At 40.9% G+C, this 12,941-nt stretch overlaps 1 protein-coding gene across 1 annotated transcript in view; it reads right to left on the minus strand.

The window, feature by feature from the left end:
* Pik3c3 (phosphatidylinositol 3-kinase catalytic subunit type 3) overlaps positions 1–12,941 on the minus strand; it is an 82,674-nt gene that overhangs the window by 36,166 nt on the left and 33,567 nt on the right. Inside the window, exons 10-14 of the mRNA XM_041659983.1 lie at positions 12,437–12,622; positions 9,554–9,708; positions 9,079–9,169; positions 6,762–6,829; positions 481–586 (exon numbers count right to left, since the gene is read on the minus strand). Coding sequence (XP_041515917.1) covers positions 481–586; positions 6,762–6,829; positions 9,079–9,169; positions 9,554–9,708; positions 12,437–12,622 — 606 coding nt within the window. The remainder of the gene's footprint in view (positions 1–480; positions 587–6,761; positions 6,830–9,078; positions 9,170–9,553; positions 9,709–12,436; positions 12,623–12,941) is intronic.

Raw genomic sequence — 12,941 nt, forward strand, 5'->3', positions numbered from 1 at the left:
GGTCAGAGTAAATATTAGTTTTGTCCAGTTTCCTATCCAATGATTGACCCATGCATTTCAAACCGGAGCAGCCCCCCACACACTAGAAAATGAATAGCTATGTTTCAGCAGTTTATTTATAATCCCAGAACTTGGGATTTCAAATAATTTTCATATACCGCAAATATTAATCTCCTATATTTAAAAAATAGGTTTATTTACTTTCATTTTATTTGTCTAGGTGTTTTGCTTGTGTGTAAATCTGTGCTCAGCAGGCATGCCTGGTGCCCACAGAAGGCAGAAGAGGGTAGGGTGTCAGACCCCCTAGAACTGGGTTGTGGGTGGTTTTGAGCTGCTCTGTGATGCTGAGAGGTCCTCTGGAAGAACAGCCAGTGTTATTAACCAATGAGCCATCTCCATAGCAACCTCTTTTATGTTTTTCTCAGCTAACAAGATCACTGTGAACCAGATCTAGTCAGCCCCATTGCAGCTCCTGAGTACCTTCAGCAAGGCTTGGCTGAATCTCCTCATGACGTTCAGGTACATCTCATGGGTCTTTGGATCTCTCTGCTGCGTGTCCTGATCTTCACACTCCACTATCACGTACCTTCAAAACACATTTAAGATGCTCAGAGGATGAGAAATGAAAGATTCATTGAGTAAATATTTGTATTATTTCATTAAAAGGATTAAAACACAGTTGTAAGAGTTAAGTATGGAAAAGAAGTTTTTTGTCTACATCCCTTTAGAAGTGAACACTAAGCAACAATATAAGCAGCCATTAATCAACAGGGCTAGCATCACTCTGGGCTATGCCTCATGTTTCTTATGTGATGCCATGGAAACACGCTTCACTATGCAATAAAATACCTGGAAACTACTAATGCATTCCTCTGTCAATAAAGCTTGCACATCCACCAAGTAACTGTAGAATAAACACATTACTTCCCCATCTCATACTTGGCACAGAAAAGGTATTCTTACTCTGAAAACCCCCTGGAGTTATCTTTTTCTCTGACATAATTTTGCAAGATGACTAAAAGTTCAAATTGATTTTGCTCTCCCCAATTTCACTATTTCTCAAAAACTCTCTAAAATCTAGAACTTTTCTATTATAAAAGTTGCTTTAGATAGTTAACAAAACTTGCTTTCCTAAATCTAAATTCCTTGAATGATAACAAAGGTCACACATACATTAATAAGCTAAGTGAAAGGTAATTTAATGAATGTTTTAAAATGTTCTGAGGGGAACAAACCATATATATATAACATAGGTGCAGGAAGTTAAAACGCAGAACCCTATGACACTTAATAGTTCTTATACCTATATTGTTTAAATAACAACGCTAAATTGTAAATCTGCTTTAAATCACTTTCAGTGGGCCATGATAAACAACCATTCAGATCACCCTGCGAGCCTTGTCCACAGTGACCTGTGGTGGAGCAAGTCTGATTTTATCATTTGGGAAGCAGTTCTTCGTACTGGCAGGGCTACATGAGCTCAAGACTCAACACTGGGAGACTATATATATATATATTTCTTAGGATGGTGCATCTGGTTGATTTAGGATATAGCTTCCAAAAGAGTCCATACATTTATATCCATTCTTCCTCCTCCGCCCTGCACCCCATCCTGTGTGTGTGTACACGTGTTATACGTATGTTCAGGAGCATGTATGTGTATTAGTATACACACATGTGCATGTATGTGAAGGTCAGAGGCAGACTGTTTTCCTCAAGAGAGGATTTCTCACTGAACCTGGAGCTCACTGATCTGTGAGGCCAACAGGCTGCTGAACTCTGGGCAATGGTCTCTGTCACCCCCTCACCTGGCTTCCTATGTGTATTTGGGATCCAAACTTATGCTTGAACAGCACACACACTGCCCTGTAAGCATCTCTCTACAGCCTGGGCAGAATTCTTTCTATTCTGCTAAGTTTACTCAATTCGGTGTAGAATTGAAGTTGGAGTAAACTTCAAAACCACAAGGAACTTACAAATTCTTAAACTGGTAACATAGGTCAAATGTCAAGTCCCAGACACATACTGTTATCCGTTACACTGATACTAGAAGAATGCATCCAACCACTTAGAGGATGAACCGCCTAAGACTAGAGAGCTCATGTGTCTTGTTCTCCACCACACCCCTGCAGGCTCATCTAAGGTATAATTTCCACCTTATAATATGATTTGGTTTCATATTCATTCAGTGATTTTTTTTCAAGCACCAGAACTTTAAACAAAGATACTGCAGCATTTTAAAACAAAATATATAAAATAAACTTACCAAACTGGAATCTTTTTTCTTTAACTACTGAACACCCTATCAATAAATCCCGTATGATTTAAGGTGAATTTTTTTCATGTAGTAAATAAAATTAACAAAAATTGTTTTCTCAAAAGCCAAGCAGGAGACATGTCTCAGTGACATGAATAAAAAGGGGTAAGGCGTGACACAGCCAAATCAAGGGAATGCAAGCCCAGGCTAATGCCTATGCTGCCTGTGGTCAGTGATGGTTCCCATGTCCAGAAAGGCATCTTTAGCTGTGTCCTCTACCTACCCCTACCATGCCTGTGCTCAGTTACTCGATGCAGTCTGCTAAATGCTTCCACTAAATGCTTATGATGCCTTTGCACCAGCCAGCCAGCCCGGCCCCACCAGGAATTCCAAAGTAATAGCACATTTCTTCAACTCAAACAAAAAAATTCTTATTCCTCAACTTAACCACCTTCAAATTTTCTTTAAAACACCATCCTGATGCCCCACGTCCAACAGCAGAAGCATCAGCATCCCCCTTTAAAACAGACTGTGCTTCCCTGAGCTTGCGGTGTCAGCCCCATCACCCAGTATGCACTCGTACTCCCAGACAGGTTAGTCTCCACTGGGGCTGCTAAGCCCCAACCCTGTGATTTAGCACATATGGCAGCATCTGCCAAGGCACCTTCCTTCCCTGTCTCCCCATGTTCCCAGCCTCTGTTCTGTCATCGTTATATCCTGTCTCTCTCACAAAGTCTACGCACCTTGCTTCTGGACGTACTGTGTAAGTGAACTCTTTTAGACAACCTGTCCTGATAATAGCTCCTTGTTTGTCATTGCTCCACGTGTTTAACGCTCAGCACCTTCCTAGGTTGTGAAGGCATTGGCGGAAATGCCATACCTCAAACACTTTCAGAGACGGCTGACATAAGCTTACCAAACTGATCTCACAGACGGACAACTGTTTGAAAGAAGGTAAGAGCTGTCCTCTCTCCTCTTCTCAGAGCTAAGCTACACCGCAAAAGCAGACGTTTTTGAGGTCTAGCATTTCTAGAACAGGGCTGCAAGGAGTTGAAGCATGACTCGAAATCATACTACATCATCCTCTACAAGAGCTGTAAACTACAAATTAATAAAAGCAATAAGGACTAGCGGTGCTTTATAGAACATCTACAACATCATCAGACACAAGAATCTTTATTTTTATTTTTTATTTTTTTTGGTTTTTCGAGACAGGGTTTCTCTGTGGTTTTGGAGCCTGTCCTGGATCTAGCCCTTGTAGACCAGGCTGGTCTTGAACTCGCAGAGATCCGCCTGCCTCTGCCTCCCGGATTAAAGTGCTGGGATTAAAGGCGTGCGCCACCACCGCCCGGCTCACAAAACTCTTTAGATTATAATTCCAGTATTGTAATGCATGCTTACGATTCCATCACTTGGGGGCTGAGGCAGGCAAACTTGACTTCTAGACCAGCACAGACTAAGAAACAAGATTTTGTTTCAAGAAAGAATGAAAACAACAACAATAAACCAGATTGGATTCAAACTTCAGTACTTCATACTGCCCACATCTCAGGTGCTCAAGGGGAAGGTGAACAGCTCTGCCCTCTTATCAAGAAAGACAGTTTAGAGGATGGTTCTGTTGTAGAGGATTCAGCCAGGACCCAAACGATATAAGCTCATATATTTTATTATGGTATTTTAGAATGTGTGGTCACTTGAGGACTACAGATAAGAATGTCAGAAGAGAAGAAGAGTATTTTCAGACTCCAAAATCATCACTGTGATCTCACCAAACTTAAGCCTAGCTGCCTAAACTCATGGCTCCACCACTGTTATAATTTTGTTTCTTTTCCTATGCACCTAAGTAGCAAACTCATCCCATGACAAGCATGCCCATGTCTGCAGGCTTCACCACTACGTTCACTACCTGCTAACTGCCGTGGAAACAGCTATGGCGTTTCCAGAAATTGAAGGTGCATGATCTCCATAATTAAACACCTTTCTAGGGCTTCAAGTCAACGTTCTGCTAAAGAAGAAATGAGTCATCTAGCATGCAAATGAGCATCATCTCCACAGACAGATGGGGACAAAACACCGGCGTCGAATCATTTCACAGTTCGCTGTCATCTAAAGGGGGAAAGTGACAATCTGGCCAGGCACTCAAATAAGATGGCACCAGCAGGCTCACTCTTCCCTGGCAATTTCATTTTGCGGAGTAACTAACTTTCATTACTTTCAAAGGTCTTAGAAGCTAGAAAAAACATGTCACAGCGTCGAAAGTTTACCTTCCTTTCCACATACTGCAGTGACTATAAAAATAAAAACCTGTTAGGATTTATAGATTCTGATGCCAACATTTTACAGACTCCAGACAGAACTGCCCTCTGTGGATTAAAATGTGACACTACTCGTTTTAAAGGGGCCGTCCGCACAGTTACTAGCCCCTCAAGGATTTAGCTAGAGCAGGAATCCTATTGAAACCACTGGAAAACAAAGAAACACAAACAGCAAAGTAACCCAGAGTATTCAGAAGAAAAAAAGGACATCAGCAAAACTGGAAATTTTTATTCATCTGTTAGGCCAGAAGAAGCTTGGTGAGGTTCTAAATCCTCACACTTGGTTCAAACTCAGAGGAAGCTTCATCACTTTAGAAAACTTAGAAATTATTTCTCATATAACTATCCTACACTCATAAAATAGCAGTGTCTGCCAAAGTCAGGCGTCACTATCAATCGTTTTTCTCACCAATGAATATTTCTAAATACATAATGTGTAGAGTGGGGGCTGGAGAGATGGCTCGGAGGTTACGCATACTGATTGTTTCTCCAGAGGTCCTGAGTTCAATTCCCAGCAAGCACATGGTGGCTCACAACCATCTGTAGTGAGATCTGGTGCCCTCTTCTGGCCTGCAATCATAATGTGTAGAGTGTTACATGGAGAGCTGTTACCTCTCCGAAAATGAATTGTTCAATGAATTAGAGACAAAAGAGAGAAACCCACATGGGGTCTGAGTCGGATGCCATGCTCCAAAGAGTGAGAAGAGGGGCTGCCCATGTTTTAAGCTCCCTGTAAATTCTTTTGTCGTTTCTTTTTTAAATATTTACTTAGCTTTTCACAAGGAAATGCTTTTTGTAATAGTGTGAACAGAAGTACACTAAAGCATTCAGATAGGAATGCAAGGAACATTAACTGTAGGTTTCTATTAAATCAAAATAGCGATTTAGCAATATGAGAATTTCTAAGTAAACTCTTAAATGGAAAACAGGCAATTAAAACTAGTCAAAATGTTCTGCCATGTATTTTCAAGGGCATCCTAACATTTAGTGTGAAGGGAATATATTTTTATGAATAATACATTCAACTGCTGAAGTAGACACCTGGAGATACTTGGCTTTCCAGCAGTTCAGTCATTGGACAAGGGGAAAACTCACAGGTCCCATTGGAGAAAATTACTCATGTCATAAAAATCACTGGTATTAGTCTTTCTTTGTGGCAGAGAAAACCATAAAGGCTTAGACAATATTGCTTATGCAGGCCAGGCATCTGTGCCTTTTACAAGCGCTCTGCTTCTCTTCCTATCTGAGAAAGGGAAAATTAGCTGAATCTTGATTCAACCCATACAACAGGGTTTTCAAACCCAGTCTAAAGTAAGATGGCATTTAAATTTCTTCAAGAAAAGGAAACTGTCTTATGATTACTAAAAAATGACAAGTTTTCAGAATGAACATGTATTAATTTGTGTTATTTAAATTAAGGCCATAAATTAAGTAGAGAATTGAATCGGAAATCATTTCTATGGTTAAAAACCCAACTTTCCGTCCAGCTCGCCCTAAGATCCTCTGCGAAAGTGGACAGGACTCATTTGTCCCCATTTAAACCCGTGATACTTCCCCACTGTTTCAATGTATTTATCAATATGGCCTCTGCCTCAAGATTCTAGAAAGAGAGGGAGCCACACTTCACACTAACTTTGGTACAGGAAGTCACCTCTCTGTACCTTTGTTTTACATTGTTTTCTTGCAAACCATGATAGCTACTCTTTAACTACTCCGGGAAGGATGGAAAACAGCTCCCGAGACCCTCTGCAAGTGGCGCACAATCTATCCTAATCAGTACCTGCCAAGCTCAGTTAGAGCATCCGTCTGCTTCAGCCCCTTCATCTTTAAAATGAGAGAATGTAATTTTTAATTTCAATTGCCATTTTTGTAGGATTCTAACTGTTTGGTAAATAATGTAAAAATATACTTCAAAAAAGTAATATTACACACTACTGAAATAACAACGACAACAAAAACAACAGACCAAACTGGGGAGGAGTCACTAGAGGCATTTATAGCATAGTTCTGAAGATTAGCCGAAGAAGAATATGATGGCACTGACTTCCATGAACACAGCCGTGATGGCGATGAGCGCCACAGGCACAGGACATTTGGTGAGGACCTTTATTGTAAGTTTTCTAGGTTTACAGCATGAGGAAAGTAGTTCAAAGGAGTGATACAAAGCAAATAAAATTATTTTCACATACCAGTATAAATAATTAGCCAGTGTTGAGTTCTTACAGGCTCTTGATATCAAGAAGGTACATAGATCTTGCTGAAAAAATTAAAAGAAACACATATCACCATCTGTTACTGACAGAAGGAAAATGAGAGGTCCTAAGTTATGGTACAGATTTTCATACCTGAAGTTATGGTAGATTTTCATACCTGAAGTTATGGTACAGATTTTCATCCAGCATCTATCTTTCCCATCCATCCTACAATCTACCCACTCCAAACTGACCACAAACCAAGACAATACATAAGAGGTGAAGGAGTTCCTTGTTCTCCTGATTAATATATTTGGTAATCATTGTCAATAAAGACAATGAAAAAGCAACCATGGAAATAGTTTCAATGGATCTGAAAAGACAATAGTAAAACCATCACATCTAGGCCAACACAAGATGACAGCGCATAAAAAGGCCCTATGCTTGGCATGAAGCTCAATCACAGTGATCTGTAAAATAACAAATCTAAGAGATAAACAATAGTCAAAATATTCAACAGCTGTTGGGTACAATATAGAGTGTGAACCGAGTATGAAAAGCAGAGAATATCCATACCCAAGAAAAGATTTTAACAGGAGTGTATGACAGGCTGACTGACATTTAGTTAGTTCAAGTGTCTGAAAAGTACAGACCTGAGGTCAGTTAGGATGTTTTAAGAATAGATTAGAAAGTGAAGATGGCAAGAAAAGCAAGGTGAGAAATGTCTGAAACATAACTAAGAGGTTTGTGATGAAGAGGAAATGAGAAAGAATTGACAGTAATTTCCAAATTTCTGGATTCAGTAAAGAGGTTCCTTTTTTAGATGCATTTAATTAACAAAGAGATTAAAATATTTCAAGGAAATACCTACAAGCATGCATAAAACAAACAACAGGAACCCTCACAATTCCCCCTTCACTCTCTGTGACAGACATCACTGTCAACTTGACATAAAATCATGTGGAAAGAGTCTAAATGAGGATTTTTCTAGTTCAGGCTGAGGGCATGTCTGCGGGGGATTATCTCGGGTTATATTAAATGAGGAAGGAACTCCCATCCACTGTGGGTGGCACCATTTCCTGGGCAGGAGATCCTGAACTGACAGAGGAAGGAGGCAGGTAAGCACAAAGATGTCCGTATTAATCCACTGCTCCCTGCTCGTGGCTGTTGTTTGGCTGCTTCCAGTTCCTGTTACTGACTCCACCACCCCCTGCAAAGCTGGACCTGGCATCTTCTAGCCAAGATCTCAAAAACTCGGGTTTTATCATTTTTTACATTTAGCTGATCATATAAACTGATGTCTTTCTTGGAGCAGAAAGAAACAAAGGGGAAGGCCAGAAGACACGGCTCAGGTGTGCAGAAGGAGAGACTGGGTATCTCAGTCAGGAAAAAGAGGTGTGACCAACATGAAGGTGCTGGCAGCTTATATACTGTTAATTTTCTGAGGCTAAGGAAGAGGGCTGGCCACCACTCAAAAGGATCCCACTGCTCTATGATGGACTGGATTACATGAACACTACGAGGAGCAGTCAGCCCCCCAAAAGTTGGTTTATCAGTCACAGAAAAAAAAATGTCAGAAATAGATAAAACTGTTTAAGCTATAATTTGCTTGCTAGGTAGTAAGCAGGGTGACATTCTGAACACAACGTTTACAACCTCATCACGTCACAGCATTCCCAGCATAAGGTTCCCAAGGTGTTCACCTCAATTATTTCAACAGCTTCTAAAGAAAATCCCTGTGTTGACCTACGGGCCCGACACCAGTGACACCTGCTTCTCCCTGAGACCTCCTCTTTTCCATGCCCATGTCCTCACTCTGGACTGGCCCCCACTGTTTCTCAACATACACACAAGAGCTGGTGTAGCTTTTCAGATAACTACTAGTCAGGAGAGCTGCTTCTCTGTTTCCCTTCAACACTGAGTTCACCTGTCTGTATAAATTAAAAACATCTGCTTAGCGTATAATTCTACAGAATAATACATTTCTATGGTACAATTACAAATACTGACAATTGCATTAACATTCATTAATATATGAAAACGAACATCCTGGGTCTCCCTGATAAAATATTTGAATTAGTTTATTTTCATATTACATATAAACCTATGTATATGCTCAGAGAACCAATAAAATGAACCAAGTAATATCCAGCATATTACACGAGGGGGAAGGTCACAACAAGTAGCATAAAGTCAGTTACTGAACAAAGTTACAATGGTTAGTTTATTAATCAAAACAAAGTCTTAAAGAACAACACAGAACATCAATAGACAGAACCTCCTGCACCATAATTTTGCAAAGCTTTTTACTCACCTCTAGATTTTCTCCATCTGAACCTTCTTTGGATTTCGATGCAGGAGGAGGGGAGGACACCGGAGGAAGAGGGTTGCTTAGAATTTGGGAGCTGAAAATGGAACAGAAGAGATAAGCAAGATGCAAAACGCTGTGGAATCATTTTATCTACAAGCAAGGGGCTGCAACTGTTTTGGAACTTTCCAGAGGAGAAAGCAATCACATAAACGAGTGTGGAACTGTAAGGCTGCACAGCAAGGATGCCCACATGTGACTTTAACTCAGTTCTTCTGACTAGAAGGCAGGAATGGTCTCTAGGAATCTGTGCATATGTATTCTTGAGTTCACTTGGTGAGTTTTAGTTAGAAAAGCAAGAGTCTGTTTGGTACATGAGGGGAGACAGGAAAGAAGACAACAATATAAATAAAAGAGCAAGAATAGAGTGAGAAGGGACAAAAAGTCACATGTAAAAATAATCTTCCCTGAAGAGCCATACCTATCTACGTCTGCAGAACTGATTCCAGAATTTGACAGACTTTCTGACCCCGAACCCTGACTATCCTTCTTTGTAGGCTCCAAACCATTCTTTATGTCATCAAAGTTTTCGTATTTCAGAGCTTGGACCAGCTGCAGTAAGTACATCAGCAAATCCTAGAGACAAAGGAATGGAGAAGAGATTGGCATTAGAAGGTGAAAGCACACTAAGTATAGACTCACTTATTTCTAGCAGTTGGGAAAAATGATTTGCATTTCTACCTCTTCCGTTTGTTGCCATTGGCATGTTAGTTACTAAGCTATGGAATTGCGGGGTGCAGCCTTGCGTCTTTATTTATAAAAGACCAGGGCAGCAACGACTGCAGAAACCGTCACAACCATGAAATAAGCAAGAGAGGCTGTAGAGTGTGCAGCACACAGTAAGACAGGAGAGTGCGCAGCACACAGTAAGGTGGCCGGCCGATTTCTCTCCTTTTGTCATACAACAAAACAAGAAAGCAGGAAAGTATGAAAGGCTTGAAGCATCTGTGTCCCAGTCTGAGTCCCCTGATGCTTACTGCAGTCAGGAGGAGTCTGGAACTAAACACGCCCAGAGCCACTTCTCATCGGAATCTTCTCTAATGGGAAGCCTCTAAGTGATGCTCACATTCGAACACTTTTTTTTTTTCTTCACTTGTAGGGGAATAAATTAACAGGAATACCAAGTAAACCACTTGCTCTTCCTTTATATAGTAACACGCTGGAAAATATAAACTTCCTCTACACATGGAAGATGGAAGCTTCTAAGTAAAATGAAGCAGAAGCAGGGGAAAAACAGATTTCTACCCAAGTCAATAAAACAACAACTTCCCAGGAAGCACAACAAATATGTGTAGCTATCACTGCCTTTCCCCAGAACAAACCAGTCCGTGCTGCAGAGAGCAGGGCTGCAGTGAGAGCGCAGGCCCCTTCCCCGAGCCTGCAGACAGCAGCCATTGTCCATGCGGCTCTGGCTCTGCCTTCCCACGCTCTTCTGCTGCCCCTGCCTTGACTCGTGCTGAGTTCTCTGTGTGGAATACAAATGGCTCCTCCAGTGTGTCTCCACCACCATCCCCAATCAGTTCTCAAACAGAACTTCCCTGTCTGAACCTCGGAAGGGTGAGAATCAGTAGTCTAAAAATTCCTAAATAGAATTATTAAAAAATTAAATTCTTATGCATATTAAGAGATATACTTTATGATTATGAGTGGTAAGGCCCTAGGAAAACATATGGCAATGCAGTTTGACATAAGAGCAAGACCCAAAGAGGATGGTTTCTAGAATCTTTCCCGACGTAAACACACACACACTTTCCTGATAGAAGTATACCCCTTCAAACACAAATATAAACAAACAAGAACCATTCTGAACAAACTAAGATTGAATGAAACTACCATGAAGAACACTTCAGAAGACATTCATAATAAAAGCAAGGCAAAGATGCACATTATTTGTGCCTAGCTGCAATGAGAGGAGAGCAAAGAGACTTGAAAGGTATATGCAGCATGTGAGAAGTCCAAAAACATGCACAGGAACCAGAAGAGGGACAGTGAGGTGACCAAAAACAAACACCATACAATGACAGCTTTTTATTTTACCTAACAAATAATGAGAAATAAATGAACATTTTGTAGCAGTAACTGTCATAACTGTCAGACAACACACTTAATTTAAACACTACAAAGGACTTTGTAAGAGCCGTGAGTAAAAATTCACACTGCCGTAGAAAGGGCTGAACTTCATAAAGCTGTCAATGGTCTCTTACTTCAGCTTAAGGTTAAGTACAGCCCCTCTGGGTGTCAGTGTGGCGATTTCTCAGAAAATTAGGAAGCAACCTTCCTCAAGACCCAGTAATACCACTTTTGGGTATATATCCAAAGGATGCTCAATTGTGCCACAAGAACATGTGCTCAACTATGTTCATAGCAGCTTTGTTTGTCATAGTCAGAATCTGGAAACAACCTAAATGCCCCTCGACCAAAGAATGGATAAGGAAAAGATGGTACATTTACACAATGGAGTACTACACAGTATAAAAAAATATAATGACATCTTGAATTTTGCAGGAATATGGATGGAGCTAGAAAACATCATTTTGAGTGAGGTAACCCAGACACAGAAAGACAATTATCACATGTACTCACTCATAGGTGGTTTTTAATCATAAAACAAAGAAACCAGCCTACAATCACAATCCCAGAGAACTTAGACAACGATGAGGACACTAAGAAAGACTTACATAGATCTAATCTACATGGGAAGTAGAAAAAGACAAGATCTTCTGAGTAAATTGGGAGAACTGGGACCTTGGGGGAGGGTTGAAGGGGAAGGGGAGAGGCAGGGAAGGGAGCAGAGAAAAATGTAGAACTCAATAAAGATCAATAAAAAATGTATATAAAAAAGATTAAGATTCTTATGAAGGTTTCGTAAAACAACAGTTATTATAAAAAAAATCAATGTCCAAAAGTTAGACCTGTCTGTTCAAAAGGGCAGTTTTAGTTACCGATGGCCAATTGATACACTGATCATGCCAATGTGAGGAAGAGCCCAGATACAAAATGACAGCATGAAAATGTGTCTACACAGAGGACAAAGCTCCACCTAAAGCTCCATGGGGATGGAGACTCCGTGCTCAGGGCACCTCCCAAGGGTTCCATTAATGCCCTTTCATTAGCAAGCTCTGGTGTTAGTGGAAGCACTGGGGGAAAGGGGCCCATTATGTAACAGACCTGGAACTCAGTTTTCCTCTCACACCGGCCCTTGCAGAAATACTTTAAATACTTATGGAAACCTAACTATTATATCTGTATATATCTTCTCTTAGAAATTCTCTCTCTCAAACACTCAGGTCAGACCGTCACGCACCTCATCATCAGCCTGCCGCAAGCGGGCCACGGCGTACCGCCTCACTGTGGGGTTGGTGTAATGCGAGGAGAGCAGCTCCAAGGAATCCTCCACGTCCATGGGTTTCCACTTCCCCAGGAGCTCCAGCGCCTGCTTGGCCTCCTGGGGTAGGTCCCAATTAACACACTTCAAGAACTTTGTCAAAGCCTACAATCAGAAAGACTGGACATTTAGTTGGAACCATATCCTGCTGCCAGGTGAAAGGTGAAGGCAGAGATCTATGTGGCTCTGCCAGGGGAACCTGTACCACAGAAGGGACCTGGTCCTGGAGCAGCACTGCAGGACTCAGGACAGAAAAACACCTTCCCTGTAACTTGTTGTTTCCAGGATAAAAACACTGTAGGGCACTGTAAGTTTTTAAATTTGCTTTTGATGTTTAAAAATATTGGAGGCCTCAAGGCAAGGAAATAGCTGAGACAAACTGAATTAACTTTAACAAGGCTGGCAACAATCTTAGCTTTAAAAC

This window comes from Microtus oregoni, unplaced genomic scaffold, assembly GCF_018167655.1.
Source record: "Microtus oregoni isolate MIOR12 unplaced genomic scaffold, Mior012 000011F_ref0000422, whole genome shotgun sequence".
In the NCBI taxonomy this organism is placed as follows: domain Eukaryota; kingdom Metazoa; phylum Chordata; class Mammalia; order Rodentia; family Cricetidae; genus Microtus; species Microtus oregoni.